Source organism: Tamandua tetradactyla, chromosome 1, assembly GCF_023851605.1.
Source record: "Tamandua tetradactyla isolate mTamTet1 chromosome 1, mTamTet1.pri, whole genome shotgun sequence".
NCBI lineage: Eukaryota > Metazoa > Chordata > Mammalia > Pilosa > Myrmecophagidae > Tamandua > Tamandua tetradactyla.
The window spans coordinates 161,800,459-161,818,778 of record NC_135327.1 but is presented as its reverse complement, the minus strand read 5'-3'; the positions used below and the strand labels follow the sequence as shown (position 1 = coordinate 161,818,778).

Here is an 18,320-nt window from a genome sequence, read left to right as displayed (position 1 = left end):
ATGCTTTTTGTGTAACATGTTTGTTCACTGTTGACTAATCATTTTTCTCTACAGTGAGTGCAAACCTGAAATATAACAAGCTAAATCATTATTTAGCCTTTTTACTTTTTTTACATAGTTGGAAAATCACAAATTGGATATTTAGGAAGTATTGCGAACATAAGTTTTTTGTATACAGGTTTTGTTGAAGTTATTTTTGCTGTTTTAATTCTTACGTTTTTATATTTTAAGCTTGTCTTCCTAACATGCCTGTAAAGAACAGTTTTGCAAATGTAGGGAGGCTGTTTATTTTTGCTGCATTCTAGCTTGTTAAGAAAAATGAGTTATATAGTTAAAAATTTTAATCTCTCCTATGTATGTACTTAAAATTAGTCTATGTGAATGATGTAATTTTGTTTTGTGTTTTGGCTCAAGTGAATATATATTTGCTGGTTAAACTCCAGTCTGTATAAGTGAGTTAATGCGTAAGAATATTAATCGCTTCTCTTAGCAGTTTTAAAAATAACATTTGCTATTTATATTAAGGTAGTGACTATGAAAGGCAAATCCATAAATAGATGGAGGCGCTGATGCCGTCTTCCTAGCTTTACAGTGAAATTAAATGTGTTTCCCTCCTCCTGCATAGCCTAGGCCCTAGAAGAAATATGTGTTTTACATAGAAATTTCCGATATGTATATGGCAACATAGGAGATAGTCTATAATTTCTCAAAATCAAGATAATTACTTTTTTTTTTAATATCACTATCTCACTAACAAATTATTTTCCAATGGGGCAACTCTCACACGTGCGTAAAGAAAGGTGGGTAAACAAATGTCTTCGTACCTTGGTTATAAATATATAACATCAGGAGTAGGTGGTGTAAACATAATGATTATTAAACAAAGGTAAATGAAGGTTAGTCATGAGGTTTTTTTTTTTTTTTGGTAGAAACCCATTTGAAAATCTGAATCCCTTTGTCATGATATTAAAAGCTTCCTGGTTTTGTTAAGTATAGCTGTACAGTTGTTGAAGAAAAATATTCCAGAAACCAAAAAGCTCGTTTGTGATTTAAAAAAACTTGTTGTACTGTCATTTTTTTTACTCTATCATTTTGTGTATATGTGTGATGATTTCTGAATACATTTACATGTCAGCTAGCCAAGTGTTTTTATCTCCAGTTGATTTAAAAGTGTATTTTAAAGCAAATTTCTCTCTCCTGTAATTCTAAAGTTACTCTAGTTGAAATTAACTTTGTCATCTAGTCTATTTCTCTGATCAGAGCAATTAATGCCCAGCTTAATTTATCGATAATTATTCACTGAATGTTTAGTTTTTCCTTATATGAGTCCTAAGGGTGCTGCCTTTAATGAACGAATAAGGATGGTTAGTTATTAGTTTATTGATTTTGTCACGATCACTTTGATATATTCTTCTAATGATATTCTTTTTTTTCAAAACCACAATCATTTTTAGAACATTTTCATAGCTCCAAAAAGAGCATTAAAGTATTATAGTTAATTATATTCCATAGTTTGATTTAGGTTTAACACTTTGTAATAGTGACATACATGTATTCTAGATCATCAGGGAGCATTCTTATATTAATCATCTTTATCATCCATAATAAGGTTCACTATGTTATACAGTCTCTTGTTTCATCCTCTAGTTTCCTTCTAGCGTATACATGACTGTAAATCTGTGGGATCATTGGTAATGACTCCCCTCCCATTTCTGATTTTAATTATTTATATCTTCTCTCTCTTTTTTTCTTTGTCAGTCTAGCTAGGGGCTTATCAAATTTTATTGAACTCAAAGAATCAACTTTTGTTTTTATTGATTCTTCTATTATTTTTTGTTCTGAATTTCATTTATTTCTGCTTCCTCTTGAGATATTTACTGATTTCTCTTGGCAGTTTCTCCTTTTGCTTGCCAATTGAGTGTTTTATTTAACCTCCATTTTTTTGTGAATTTTTCAGCTCTCCACCTGTTATTGATTCCCAACTTCATTCCATTGTGAGCAGAGAAAGTGTTTTGTTTTATTTTTGTCGTTTTAAATTCATTGAGATCTGTTTTGTGGCCTACCATGCTGTCTATCCTGGGAAATGATCCATGAGCACTTGGAAAGAATGTGTATCCTGCTGATTTGGGTCTGTTAGGTATAGTTCATTTATCATTATTTGGGATCTCCATTTCCTTATTGATTTTCTGCTTAGAAGTTCTGTCTATTGATGAGAGTAGTGTATGGAATTCTTCAACTTTTATCATAGAGATGTCCATTTCTCCCTTCAGTTTTGCCAGTGTTTGCCTTATATACTTTGGGCATCTTGTTTAGGTACATACATATTTATGATTGTTATTTCTTCTTGGTGAATTACCCTTTTTATTAATATATAATGTTGTTTGTCTCATACAACATTTTTACACTTACAATCTGTTTTGTCTGATATTAATATTGCTACCCAAGGTCTTTTTGATAATTGTTTGCATTGTCAGCCTATCAGCCTATCACTTTCAACCTACTTATATCATTGGGCTTTAAATGCATCTCTTGTAGAAGGTATATTGATGGATCTTATATATATAATCCATTCTGCAAATCTGTTTCTTGATTGAGGAGTTTAATCCATTAACAATCGATGTTATTACTGTAAAGGCAGTACTTAGTTAAACCATTTTATTCTTTGGCTTTTGTGTGTCATATCTTACTTTTGTCTTTCTTTTGCCCTTTTAGTTACCCTTTCTAATATTCTTCATTTCTGCACTCTCCTCTAAGCATCTCTATCCTGCTTTTCAATTCAGCTTTAAGAGCTCCTTTTAGTATTTCTTGTAAGGCAGGTCTTTTGCCAACAAACTCTCTCAGTTTCTGTTTATCTGTGAATATTTTAAACTCTCCTTTATTTATAAAGGACAGTTTTGCCTGATAAGGAATTTTTGGCTGGCAATTTTTCTTTTTCATTATCTTTAAATATATTGTACCACTGCCTTCTCAATTCCATGGTTTTGATGAGAAATCGTTCTTTCTTAGTGTCTTGTATGTGGTGAATCACTTTTCTCTTGCTGCTTTCAAGATTCTCTCCTTGTCTTTGGCATTTGACAGTCTGATTAGTATGTGTCTTGGAGCGGGTCTATTTGGATTTAATCTATTTGGAGTACATTCACTTCTTTAGCATGCATATTTATGTCTTTTATAACAATTGGGAAGTTTTCCTCTGTTATTTCCTCAAATATTCTTTCTGCCCCTTTTCCGTTCTCTTTTCCTTCTGAAACACCAGTGACATGTATATTTGTGCACTTCACGCTGTCATTCAATTCCCTGAGGCCCTGCTCAGTTGTTCCACTATTTTCTCCATCTGATTTCAGATGACCTATCTTCTAACTCATTGATCCTTTCTTCTGCCAGTTTATGTGTGTTATTGTATTTCTCTAGTATATTTAATTTCATCTATTGTGCCTTTCATTCCCATAAAATTTGTTATTTTCTTTGTGTGCTTTCAAATTATTCTTTATGCTCATCCAATATCTTCTTAATATCCTTTATCTCTTTAGCCATATTTTCCTTATCTCCTTGTTCTGACTGAGGAGGTTTTGTTTGAGCATCTTTGATTAGTTGTTCCAAATTTGGTATTTCTTCTGTTTAATTGGTTCCTCTGACTGGTCTATAACTTCCTATTTCTTTGTATGACCTGTAATTTTTTGCTGATATCTGAGCTTCTGATGATCTTGATGGGTTTATTCTGAAGATTGGCTTCTCTCTTTCATCCAGGATTTTGTTACCGATTGCGTTTGTGTTAAGGATCTTCTTTGAAGTTGGCTCGTCAGTATTTCCCAGCCAAAATAGGACCAGGTACTCATACAGTGGGCACAGACCAAATCCAAAGAGCCCTTTGGCGAGGGACAGGAGACTCCAAAAAGCCTTTTTTTTTTTTTTGCTTGCACATTCTTGGGCAGATGGCACTCTTCACCAAAATTGCTTTTTGACATTTCCCCCAAAGGTGCACTTTTCTGGCCTATCCAACAGATGGTGCACTTCGGTAGCCTATTCACCTTAGCCCTATTCGCCTTTAGTCCGTGTCACCTCCACCTTTGACCCAGGTTGGAACAGTGGTGCCTGACCAGGCTGTGCTAGAATAGTGGGATCCAGCACTCTAATTTTGCCAGCCATTAGCTAAATCAGCTCTAGACCATGTCCTCCTCTGTTCTTGTGCTGGAGAACTTAGTGGCCCTCCCAGGAATCAGACTGCCCAGCTCTGCCTGCCTTGAGGGTGGGCCATGGACACCCAGAGCCACAGCTGGAGTTACTCACAGTCTTTAACCATGGTTTCTCTCTTTGTTCTGCACTACTCCCCTGATCAGTTTATGAAGACATTTTCTGACTGCCCACTTGCTGTTTGGGGGAGAGGAGGGAGCTCTGCAGCTCCCTCCCTAATTCTGCCATCTTCTCAGAACCTACAGTGATATTCTTAAGTGAGGTATTAAGGTCTAAAGTTATGCTTTTTGGCTTGGGACAAATAAGTACTAGTAGGAACACACACACTCACTTGATATCTTAGTATTTTAATCTTGAACAATCTGGGTTTCGTGTTTCTGCTTTAAGGAACAAGAAATGGTTATCTCTGTTACACATGCCCATAGTTGCTGGAAAATGAGATGTTAAGACAGTTATGTGATATATAATCATCAAACCCCTTGTCTTAGTCTTAAATGATCAGGAAGGAATAAGCCACCTGTTATCATTGATCTATTTAGCAAACACTTATTGAGAGTATCCTGGGGAGGGGAAGAGTTCAAAGCCTACTGTTTTTTGCTCTCTTCTGCATTAAAAGTGGTCATTTTATACTGAAAAAGGGATAAATTCAACAAGAAATCTTAACAGTTATAAGTGTGTATGCACCTAACAATAGAGGCCCTAAATATATGAAGCAAATACTAACAGATTTGAGAGGAGAAGGTGACAGTTCTACCTTAATGGTAGGAGACTTTAGCACACCACTTCAAAAAATGGATGGAACATCTAATCAGAATATCGGTAAAAAAATAGAAACACTGAATGGTACTCTAAACCAACTAGACTAACATATATATATACATAGAACACTTAACCTACAACAACAGAATGCACATTCTTGAGTACAAATGGATCATTCTCCAAGATAGACCATATCTTAGATCACAAAAAGATCTTTAAATAATTAAAAAACATTTAATTCATATAATGTATCTTCTTTGATCATAGTGGAATGAAGCTAGAAATTAATAACAGAAGGAGAAATGAAAAAGTTATAAATGTGTTGAAATTAAATAGCATACTCTTTAAACACTCAGTGGGTTAAAGAGTAAATCACTTGGGATATTAGGAGATACCTTTAAGTGAATAAAAATTATAACACAATATACCAAAATATGTGGAATGCAGCAGAAGCAGTGCTGAGAGAGAAATTTATAGCTCTAAATGCTTACATTAAAAAAAGAAGAAAGAGTTAAAAAATCAGAGACCCCTAATGTCAAAACTGGAAGAACTAAAAAAAAAAAAAAAGAGGAAAATAACCCCAGAGTGAGTAGAAGGAAGGAAATAACAAAGACTAGAGTAGAAGTACATGAAATAGAGAATAAAAAAAGAATAAGAGAATCAATAAAACCAAAAGCTTGTTCTTTGTAAAGATCAATAAAACTCACAAATCATTAATTAGACTGATGAAGATTTAGAAGACACAAATAGCTAAAATCAGGCTTAAAATATGGAGTTTCTATTTGGGACGATGAAGGAGTTTTGGTAATGGATGGTGGTGACGATAGCACAACATTGTGAACAGAGCACTGGAGCCGCTGCTGCTCCCACTGCCGTCTGTGTGTCCTTTCATCTCTCAACAAGTCACAGCACTCCAGCCATCACCGCCTCCAGCCGGCATGTTGGGGATCAAGAAGCAGAAGACAAAGAACCAACAGAAATCCACCAGTGTAGTCTACCAGGTCCACCACATGAGCAGGAACAAGAGAGGCAGGTGGTTGGACAAGGGTGGTTCCAGAGGATGTACTGTGTGGATGACAGGTCTTTTTGGTGCTGGAAAAACAGCAAGGTTTTCTTTGGAAGAGTACTTCATCTTCCATACCATCCACTGCTACTCCCTGGATGGGGACAACATCTGGCCTGGCCTGTATGAAAACTTTGGATTTTCTCCTGTGGGCAGAGAAGAAAATATCCACTGGATTTCTGAAGTGGCCAGGCTGTTTACTGCATTACCAGCTTCATTTCTCCCTTTGCAAAGGATCCTGAGAATGCCCACAAAATCTGTGAATCTGCAGGACTGCCATTATTTGAAATATCCATAGGTGCACCTCTAAACATTTGTGAAAGTAGAGACATAAAAGACCTCTATACGGGCCCGAGCTGGGGATGTTAAAGGATTTATGGGTGTTGGTTCTGATTATGAGAACCTGAAGCTCCTGAGTGTGTTCTTAAAACCAGTTTGTACTCAGTGAGTGACTGTGTGTAGCAGATGGTAGAACTGCAAGAGCAGAACATTGTACCCCCTGCAGTGTCAAAGTCATCCATGAACTCTTTGTTCCAGAAAAAAACTCAACCAAGTTCGAGCTGAGGCTGAAACTCTCCCTTTGTTATCAATTACCAAGCTGGATCTCCAGTGGGTCCAAGTTTTGAATGAAGCCTGGGTCACTCCTCTCACAGACTTTGTGCAGGAAAAAGAGTACTTGCAGACTGTACATTCTGGCACTCTGCTAGATGACAGAATTACCAGCCTGGGCATTCCCATTGTCCTGCTTATGTCCACGGACGGTAACAAGAAGCTGGAACCGATGGACAGAGGGTAGCTATCTTACTAAACCCTGAATTCTACCAATGTAGAAAAGAGAAGCATTGTTCCTGTGTGTGTGTGTGTGTGTGTGTGTGTGTGTGAAAACATGTACAGAATACCTCCATTCAAAATGGTGATGGAAAGTGGGAAATAGCTGGTAGGTAGAGACCTTAAGGTGCTGCTGAGATGATGGGCTGGGCCAGTATCGCTTGATGCCTCTGGAGCTAAAACAGAAATGTAGAGAAATGAATGCTTATGTGGAGTTTGCAGTCCAGTTGTACTGTCCTATTCACAGTGGTCATGCTCTGTTGATACAAGACACCCACCTCCAGCTCCTGGAGAGGGACTATGAACACCGAGTCCTCCTGCACTTCCTGGGTGGATGGACTCAGGATGACGATGTGCCCCTGGATTGGCATGTGAAGCAGCACACAGCTGTGTTTGGGGAAGGAGTCCTGCATCCTAAGTCAACTATTATTGCCGTCTTCCCACCTCCCATGTTCTATGCTGGCCCTACAGGGGTTCAGTGGCACTGCAGATCCCAGATGATTGCTGGGGCCAGTTTCTACACTATGGGCTGGAACCCTGCAGGAATGCCCCCTCCGAGAACAAGAAGGATCTATATGAACCCACACATGGGGGCAAGGTCTTGAGCATGACCTCTGGTCTCACCTCTATGGAAACATTCCACTCGTTGCCTACAGCAAAGCTAAAAAAAGCCATGTATCTCTATGATACAGCAAGACATGATGAGTTTGACTTCATCCCAGGAACTAATATGAGGAAGCTTGCCCGGGAAGGAGAAAATCCCCCAGACTGCTTCATGGCGCCTAAAGCATAGAAGGTCCTGACAGGTGACTAAAGGTCCCTGGAAAAGAACAATTAAGATGCCCTTTGGCTCCAGAGTCTCTTCTTGAAGTGCTCTTTGATTTCCTTATCTATATTTTTGTGATTAGAATTTTGGTATCCATTTGTTTCTCAATGACTGATTTTTAAATTAATGTTTTATAACTAGGTCAAAATTGCATCTGTAATTTAAAGTCAACTTCAATATTGGTTTAGAAAAAAAGTTGAACTGAAGACCATATCTTACCAGGTGAAAATGTTGATGTTATACATTTCAGAATGAAACTAGCTGTATTCTTTACTGCATCTGTGAACAGATAGGCCCCTCTGTAGTTTACTTGCCAGTTTGAGACTTGCTAACCTGCATTCCTGCTGGAGGGGCATAAGCTAGTAGTAGAATATATCCGATGAATAGCCTTTTCAGTTGACTTGACAAAAGAAAAAAAGATTTGTGATCATAGTTACAGCATGGCTCATGTCAAGGTGCTTGCTGTTTTACCTCATGCCTGTGTACAGTCTTACTGCCCAGTCTCTTGTGTGCTGAAGTAGGGACCTGACTGGAGAAACCAATTGTGAATTTAATCTGAGATCTATGCATTCTACCTCTACCACAAAAGCTGTATAGAAGATGAAATTTTTCTTCTAATAAGATGAAAAATTATAGTGACCTTCTCTGAATAATATAACTTTAACTTTTAATTTAATCACATAGAGCACTTAGATGTGCTTTGCCTCGGGGCTCAAATTGGCAATGTGGAAAGTTCATTTTCCCACCTTGCTGTGGTTAGTGTGTCCTACAGAGAGGCTGGGCCTATGTAGCAGCAGCAGCAGCTGTAATCAAAGACATTAGAGATTCACTTGGTGCTCGAGTTGGAAAGGACCTCAGAAAACATTGAATCTAACCTTTTCATTTTACAGGTGATCAACCTAAGATGATCTACATGCTTTGTGCTGCTTAGCATTCTTACAAAACAGAATGAGCATTGTTAGGAAGTACTGAGGGTACCAGATGAGTGCCTAGGCCGCTTGACTGCCAGTCTGATGCTGGCTGCAACCTGCAGCATAGGACATGAGTTCAATTCCCCTCAGCTTCTTAACCCAGCAATGAACAGTAGAAAGTTCAAAGCAGACTACTTGGATACCAAAGGCCCAGAGTTTTCTAAACCTAGCTGATTTATTGCAGTTTAAAAAAATACTTTTCCAAAGCTACTCTGAGACATCCCACCTCCCATGGCTCTATTTCCTGAGAGGCAATCTTTTGTACCTTATACATATTTCATTGTTGACATAAGTAATATATGAAGGTACAGCACCTTTCATACGTAGGTCACTCTGGGAGAGTCCTAAACGGGAAAAAGAAAGCTGTGATTCTTTTTTTTTTTCATGTATTCAGTTTAAAAAATACTTATCTTAGATAATGAAACTTCTTTTGAGAATAAATTACATACAATGACCACAGGTACATGTTTGTCTTTAATAGTGTAATGCCCAGATTCATTTAACTGGAGGTACTCACTACTGCCTTTTTACAAAACAGCATAGTTATAGAAAACATGGGACGGGATTTAGTGCCTTAACCCATATATTTTGTAATTTAAAAAATAATTTTAAAACTGCTCTTCTGCTCTAGTGCCACTTAGTGCAAATGATTATTTCTGTGTACAACTATACTTGTTCTTATTTTAATAAATTTAAAAACAAAAACGTTGAATTATATATTTGAATCTGTTTTTTTTTAAAGGAAATAGAGTGTGTTAAAATAGGGAGGTATATGGGAACGCTATATTTTATGCATGATTATTCTGTAAACCCACAACTTCTCTAATTTAGAACAAAAAAAGCATAGTTTTTGAAGGGGAGAAGGTCAGATGTGGGGGCAGAGAGAAATTAATTAATTTAGTAGTTTTAAATTCCTTATTTCCACCTCATTTCCAAATTAATAATGTGTTTCCAAATAGAAATGAGTAGATTCTGAGAAGCTGCTATAAGATGGGGTTCTAATTTCTTTAGAGTTTATAAGAATTAGAATGAGTGTGTTTCTTTTTTACTCTACCTTACCCAGTAAGCTGAGTTGATTTTTCAGAAAAACTCAGTTATTTGCTCCTAGAATGGAGTAATGAACAAAGCTGTAGGCTGCTTATTTTAACATTAACTTGACTACAATCTGGGACCTTCTGTTTTCTTATGTTTAATTAGACAACTTCTGATTCCATTTACCTCTTTTATATCAAGAAAAGTTAATGGTAAGAGAGGGGAATGGAGAATGTACAGACAGATATTAATTCTGTTTTTGAATAACCTGATTAAATGTCTCTGAAATTCTAAAGGTAAGAGGAAAAAACTTCTTTCCTCATTTTCTATTTTTTTTTAATCTTTTTCTGTTTCTCTCCTAAATTTATTTCGATTATGTAGAGAAAGGACAAATATTTCCTGCCAAGCAATAATTTTATGCTAACTACTTGTTAGGCAGTCAGAAATGGTTAAAGATAGAAAAGATTAAGAATCTGTCCTCACAGAAAACATACAATATAATCATGAGACAAAAGTGATGGGTGCCAAATAAAGTCCTCTGAGGAGATTTTGCTGTTTCCCATACCAGGATGGCTTATATAGCTTCAAGAGTTTTCTTTTGGTGAAAGGACAGTAAACCTTTTACATTATACTTGGGGATGCCTTGTTTAGTGGACCTGTTGCTTTAGTCTGTTGCTTTAGTCTCTCCAGATGGTCCAGTGTTTTTGAACCAACTCCATGCAGTATTGTCATTTTCATTGAAAGGTTTAGGAATGTGCCATCCAACACACTTGATGGTGGTGTTCCAATAATGGTGATACTTTTGTGTAAACTGCCAGTGACTGATAGGTAATTTTTCTGTATGTAATTTTAGGTATATGACTCAAGCAGTTCTGTGTCTAGATTGTTAGCCAATCAGATAATTCTTAGATCAGGAAAATACCTTATTTTGATGGACTGATTGTACAGTTTGTTTTGTAACTCAGGTAAAATTATGATAAGTAGAAATTTATTAAAATTGAATTTCTCATGAAAATGCATAATAAAGTTTTGTAGGATCACATGTTCATACTGAATTATTTTTGCCCTTTATCTAGGTGCTGCAAAGTTGGTGATAGCTGTGGCAGTATTTTTACTGACATTTTATGTTATATCTCAAGTATTTGAAATAAAAATGGATGCAAGTTTAGGAAATCTATTTGGTAAGTTTCCTTTCTTCCCCTTTCTTAACTCTGCTTTTTTGATGCAGACAAAAAACAAAAAACAGAAAACAAAAAAACGACTTCAATTGTTATTGGTAATCTGAAGTGAGTCACTGTGCTGTTCAGGCTGTCTAGAAAAGGAAATGTAATTATATTGGTATGTGTGAGTCATTAGAATATTCTTAAATACATAATAGGAGATCTTAGAATTAAAACAGACATCTTCTGTTCAACATTTTATACTATTTTAGGGGTGTATTTTTTGTAGGCCATAATTACAGCATAGTAAATGTGCCTTCTAAAGGATATCACTCCCCTAAGCTTAAGTTGTTTCTTTATTTGAGTTGGTTGCTAGAAAACTTGGAGCCAAATCTAGCTCTCATTTAGCAGGTGTCAAAATTAGGCTTTTTAAATACTAACCATAGACATCTTACTTTCCTATCCTTATTTTCAGTCTGCCTAGATCTTCTTTATATCCCTTAGTGCAATCTTCCTATGTTGTGAATACTCCATTTTAAGTAACTTAAATGCATTTTAAACAAAATCCTTAAATTAATAAAACAAATTAAATTTGCTTCCATACATTTATGTATAAAGCTATTTTAGATGGTTGTATATGAATATCTTATTGAATCTCCACAAGTAATTGCCAAATCTACATTTCTCTTCTAATAAGTAAACTATTATGAGAGGAAAGAATAGGATTAAATTTTACATATCAAAAGTGGGAAATAATTATATTTAACTAAGATTCCATAAAATTAGTTCTGAACCTCTTCTGGACATTTTCTATAGGCTTTCATTGTTTGAAGCTGTGAAGCTATGTGCTATTTTTCATAGAACCTCATATATTGACTTAAGTTTTGGCTGAAGTATTGTTTAAACTATTTAAAAATGAAGTATTAAAGTTGAGAATGAAACCTAGAAATACTAGTTTCACCCGGTAAGACAGAATTTGGATGAAACAACTTTGAGATCTCTGAAAGAGTAAGTTTTGCATCCCATAAATTAATGTTTGGAAGAAACTCTAGAGACCTAATTCACTGGGTCTCAGAAGACCTTCATTCTCACATCTAATTTCAAGAGTAGCTTAAAACTGTGCTTCTCAGACTTTAATGTCAAAGTAATCAATAGGAAATTGCGGTATATACAGTCCTGGTTCAGTGTCTGGGATGGGGCCCAAGGCTGTGCATTTCTAACAAGCTCCCAGGTGTTGCTGAGGTTCCTGTCCATAGACCACATACTAAGCATCAAGGTCTCAGATGACAATTCTGACATGTAGTCATCAAATACTTTGTAATCATTTTCAAACCACTTTTCTTACAATGATTATTTAAAAACCTTTCCTTGTATTTTGCTACATTCTACCTCTATAAGCCCAGGTAATTTCAATCCACCGGTTTTCCCTCTGCTTGCTGGAGCCCTCTCCCAATATAATGATGTCTCAGATAGTTAATTGGTAGTCATACTCCTTCAGGCCTTCTTTTTACAAGTTTTCATCTTTTCAAGTTATGGAATCCCCTCCAGCTGTTACTCTTGAGAGATATGCTTGTTTTTCTCTTGAACTTGTTTGTCAACAGCCATCTTAAAATGAAGTGTCCAGAGTCAAACATAGAATGGTTTATAGTGAGACTTACTTCCTTGTTCTGGCATCTATACAGTGTTAGTACAGTGTGGCCAACCTGGATTTCTGTAAATTAGCCAAGATCACTAGTGGCCTTAGATAGCACCAGCTGGTTTCAATTGAGTGATGCAGAAAACACCTATAAAATGTACCTTGAAATAATTGAAGATTTGGCACAGTTGTTATTCCACTCCATTGATACCATTTGTGTCTGTGCCCACCTTTGGTCCCGTCTTTACCCTAGTTTGGATCTTCATCTCTAATCTGGACTAGATGTCCCTAGTCTCTTTCTCATCTTTGCTATCTACCTGTCTTACCATTCCAGCTGATTCTCATGAAACTCATGAACCTTTATTGACTTCCTTTAAGACCTTAACCTGCTTTTTACCTGTTCTCTACCCCTGCCCATTATAGTTCCCATGTCTCACACTTGCCTTGACAATCTGCATATTCTTTAGACACAAAACCTGTCCTGTCCTTTCTCACTTTAGCCTTTGCATATGCTGTTTCCTTATGGGGCACATTGTTCTCATCTCGTCTTGTTAATCCTTCTTGTTTTTAAAAAATGCCCTTTCCTTGAAGAAATTATCTTTAAATCCCCCCTTTCTCTTAATGTACTGCTTTTTCTGAACTTATCAGTTAGTTTGGCACTGATTTTATTCTAAGCCTTACATTAGAGGATTTTTTTTCCCTTTTTTTTAAGTTCATCTCCCCCCATAGGAGAGTAGATCTTGAAGGCAGTAATATCTTGGTGCTTTGCTAGTATCAAACAGCACTGTGTCTTGTAGATGGTAAATGCTGATTCAGTAAAATGTGTAGGTCATTGAGAATTAGGGTTTTTAGGTGAGGAGGAAGAGTATTTCCAAAGAAGAATTCACTTAAAGCTGTATTAGGTGGAAAATCCCTGGTAGTCACCTGAACAGAGGAACTAGGATAGTTGTCTCCTAATCTTCATTTTGATTTTTCCTAATGTTAGGAGCCTACAAGATTTTATTGTGTGTGTTTTAGTTTTTTGATTTAGGCATTCTTAGGGTAGGTGGTTTTATTTTGTTGTCATAGCCAAAATAGTAAAACTTTATTCCAAAACATTATTAGATTCCAATCTATTTGCGTCAAACTTAATTTTCTTTTCAGAATATGTACATAAAAGATGGATAAATGTTTGTCTTTGACATTCATTTAACATCTAAATTAATTTGCCAATGAGTAGTTTAACCCAGCATTAGCAGTTTTTCTAGATTCAGTATTTTAGGGACTAAGATTAGCAGTTCTTTCAGTGGTGAGCTTTTCTACTCTTTTAACTTGTTGATTTGATAAGTTACTTGATAGCTTCTATAAATTATTTAGATTCAGGTTGATTATATGTGACTGTTTTAGAAAAGTAAACATTTCTAGACATGAGAAATGAAAGATTTTACCCTCAAATAGTAGTTGAAATTGTCAAGTTAGATAGATTATGATTCTGTTTTAAGCCATGTTTTAAATAAAACTTTACTTTTTGAGGTAATTGTAGGTTCACATGCAATTGTAAAAATAATACAGAGAGATCCTGTGTACCCTTTACACAATTTCTCCCCGTGTTAACATTTTACAAAACTATGGCACAACCAGGATATTGTTGTGGCTAGAATCCACCAATCTTATTCATGATTGATTCTGAGTTAACGTAGTGTTAATTTTCAGCATAGGCATTTACTAACACCTAGTAAATGTACTCAACACAGCACAAATATTTTTGCATATATCCTTGCAGTACGTATTTAATGTTTTATTTTGTTGATTTATTTTTCCCCTTTCATATTTAAGCCACTGATAAACAGTATATTTATAAATACTTGAAACATTATTAAAACTGAAGTGGGCAGGCCACGGTGGCTCAGCAGGCAGAGTTCTCGTCTGCCATGCTGGAGACCCAGATTTGATTCCCGATGCCTGCCCATTCAAAAAAAAAACCTGAAGTACAAAGTAGTTCTGATTCTTTAGCTTGGCTTGTTAAGACGTTCATTGATGAATCCTAATCAGAAATGCTTATTATTGTTCTTTGTAGTGAAAAATTGTATATATTGAAATAAATTAAGGTTTAAAGCTGTTAGGGTAGTTTGAAGGGTATAAACTGCAGAAGAGGAGGGATTTTTAAGTATTTGTATCTTATGTCCATAATGAATGTTTGAACAACACCCTGCTTTATTTATGAAAATTAATTTACCTGTTTGGCCTCCAGGTATGATTCTCAGAATGGCAGAGCTAGTAGAGGATTGGGATTTCGATGAGTACTGGATAAAAATTAACTTTCATCTGGAAAGAAGGATCTTTTATAAGAGTTTCTTTACCTTCACGTGTCTTCTCCCCTTCCTCACACAAATTACATGGAGGTGATGGCTTAAAATCTCAGTGATTAGGAAACTATTTCTCCAAGTGGTAACCCCATAACTTTTTTATGACTTGAATAGCTTTTACTTTTTTACATTTCAAATTTTACAAGCAGACTTGTTTGATCATTTTAGCAGTTCATCTCTACCTCCCTTTCTGCAGCCACTCAGAGTTCCTCTTCATGATCATTATTTGATGATCAGTAGTCCCAAGATCTTCTTCTTCCTTTAAATCCTCTCCCTGGATCGCCTCATCCTTTTGTTGATTTTCCAGTTTAGATTTTCATCCCAGATTTCATTTACAGTTAGCCTCTAGACTTTTCCCCTTGCATCTTAAAATTAACAGGTCCCAAGCCAAACTGTTCCTCGATTCCTATCTCCCCTCTCCTATCTAGATTATAAACCTCTTGAGTGCAGAGATGGTCCAGTTACTGGCTCATGTGGATGAATAAGAGAATGCTTCTTAAGTCAATCTTTATTTCTTCCTTTTCCTAACTGCCTATATTTAGTCAGCTCCCTAGTCTAGCCAGTATTCCTTCCTTAGTTGTTCTGAATCTGTCTACTTTCAAATCCACAGTCACTGTCTTTGTTCAGACTGCTCTCCTTTCTGAGGGCCCTTGCACCTCATGGGGTAGTGACCTTCTTGTGGAATTTAGTCCCTTGGTCTTGTACCATTTTGCAGCCTATTCTACGCTCTGCACTCAGAGTGTTTGTTCTGATAGCTTCCTGTCCTAGCTTCATGCTTCTAACCAGACTAGCTGGTTTTTTTTTTTTTAACATGTAATCACAGACCCCAGATATGTCCTGTTTTCTGGAGTGGTTGAATATGAATTTAAGTGCTAGAATAAAATGTGGTTTTGAAAACAAGCTTTGCCAATTACTAATTATAAGTCAGTACAAATTGAACAAATAAACCCCTCTGTCCTCAATTTCTTTATCTGTGCAATAATTTGAGCAAATCAATAATGCATGAAAACATGCTGGATGCTGTTGATGCAGCACCTAGCATGTGTGAATGAGCTGCTTTTTTAACCATGTTAAAACCATCAAGGCAGTGGTGTGTTCCATGGGTTATTATACCAGAATTCCTAATTTCATCAAAGGGTCTTCTCTGAGCATCTTAACACCTGAGCCTGATGAAAAGCTTTTGTTCAGGGCAAAGTAAAGTTGAGAATGTCTAGTCCTTATGCTACTCATTGCTGGTTGCATAATCTGAGCAAGTCCATCCTATCAGTGATGTAGTTTGCTCTTTTATGAAAGTAAAACTATATGTTCTATAATTATTTTATGCCATGTGTACATACCTAAATGTATATATTTAACATGACATATATATTTATCATGGACTATAATTTATTACAAAATGGCATAAAGAAATTGAAAAAATAAACACCAGTAATCACAGCATCCAAATTTACCATGTGATCATTTTTTTTGTTTCCTTCAAGTCTTTCTCCTTTTCCAGGAATATTTTTAGAAGTTACAGTTATGGTATGGGTTATTTCATCTATTAAACTTTTTCCATGTTTCTATATTGCCTTCATGACTTTTAACGGTGTATAATATTCTGAGTATCCTAATGAGTTAATGAACCATTCTTTACTTGCTCATTTTCTTTTTAAATATTTAGAGACTATTGCTTTCAGTTTTAACTTTCTGTGCCCCAGTTTATGAATTAGACTCACAGGAAACCCACAATTATCTAAAATAGTACAGAAATTAAAAATTGATATTTATAGTCTTAACAGCTAGTTAATAGCACACTGCATGTATGTTAGCCAAATAAGGAAATAGCCACAATATGTTGGTGATCTGAATTATAATCTCCTGAGCCAAGATCAGATGTTAGTGTTTTTAAAAAGTTTGAGAAGTAATTGTGAGATCTGTTGCATTCAAGTGAAGATTTGACCAGAAGATTCTGGCTTCCTAAACTTGATAAATTATAAAGCTCTTAGTAATTACTTTTTTTTTTTTTTAATTATATGAAAACATTTTCCCCAATCTCCTAACCAGTCACTAAGACGTATGTCTGTATATTCTGCTCTCCAGGGCTTTATATGCATATGTGGACCATACTGCAGCAAAAAGTTTCACACACCCTCATTTTCACCAAGTATTTATTTACATACATTCACAGCTGTCAGTTTGAAGTTTGTAAAGTAGCTTTCTGATTGAGATCTAAATTTATAACAGCTAAAAGTAAAAACAACATGTAAAGGTGAAAATGAATAGTTCTATCAGTGATAAAATAATCCTGTATAATTCATCTATTTATCTACATAGTTGTTTATAACTAGTGAGTTATGTAACATAAAATTACCTTCTTACCTTTTCTCTAAAATGTTCATATTTTATTGATTGTATACTGAGCAATAATTCAAACATGTTTATTTAAATAGGCCTACTAGAAGGTCTAAATATGTTTTAAAAGTAGAAACTTGTCAGTAGCTTTATTCCTATTAATGAAAGTAACTTTTTTGTCTTAGCAAGGTCAGCATTGGACACAGCTGCACGTGGTAAGTATATTATTTCAAAATATTTTGCAGATAAATTACTCTGTCTCATCCTAGCTGTATGAGAACTTACATGCATACAAGTGTATGTAATTCAGTGTGAAGAAAAACTGATTTAGAAATTACTTTTTTAAAATTAAAAGAACAATAATTGGACAGTCCAATAGTCTTGGTATTTATTCATAATGGATGTTTTGTTTCATTAGTGATTTTAACTCTAGTATTATAATTACAGAAAGATATGAAGTAGAAATGACAATTACTAGTGAGAACTAGGAAGTGGTTAGATAGTGGTGCATTTGGCTTTTTACTAGCGTGAGAGTTATTTGCTTGTTGTTCTGCATATGTAGACAGGAAATGCAATGTAACAGTTCAAAACCTCCCCGCATACCAAATTTTAAAAGTAAACGCAATAATAATGTATTTAGCCTCCTTAAAGTCATGTTATTTGATCCACTTATGCCAGTTACTAATTTGTTTCCTAGGAGGTTCTGATTTTTTTTTTTTTTTGACGTTCTTTGAAATCCTCAGGAAACACTTCCAGTATATATTTTAAGATATGTAAATCTGAATGCTTTACATATGCACTCTGTAGTTCTAGATATGAACCAAACTAATTATAGAACCTATTAATATTGTTTCCTAAAAGAAAAAAAAAATCATATTTTCTCCCCCAAAGCTACAAAGCCTCCCAGATATAAATGTGGGATCTCAAAAGCTTGCCCTGAGAAGCATTTTGCATTTAAAATGGCAAGTGGAGCAGCCAATGTGGTGGGACCAAAAATTTGCCTAGAAGACAATATGTAAGTATTTGTTGATTTGAAACTAAAATAATTGAACCTGAATTTAATGACTCTTTTGAAAATTTATTGAGCATACTTTTATCAAAGGAGAGCAATTTCAGTTTTCATTATTCTATTTTATTTTCCCCACATATTCCACAAGTCCTTAAATAAGAACACAGCA

General features: G+C 35.4%; 1 protein-coding gene and 1 pseudogene across 1 annotated transcript in view; both read left to right on the top strand.

Moving 5' to 3' along the window:
• Positions 1-18,320, top strand: part of FAM3C (FAM3 metabolism regulating signaling molecule C) — a 59,099-nt gene that overhangs the window by 15,074 nt on the left and 25,705 nt on the right. The window contains exons 3-5 of the mRNA XM_077118604.1: positions 10,744-10,848; positions 17,328-17,357; positions 18,034-18,157. Of these exons, the coding sequence (XP_076974719.1) occupies positions 10,744-10,848; positions 17,328-17,357; positions 18,034-18,157 (259 nt within the window). The remainder of the gene's footprint in view (positions 1-10,743; positions 10,849-17,327; positions 17,358-18,033; positions 18,158-18,320) is intronic.
• LOC143648419 (bifunctional 3'-phosphoadenosine 5'-phosphosulfate synthase 2 pseudogene) lies at positions 3-9,574 on the top strand (annotated as a pseudogene).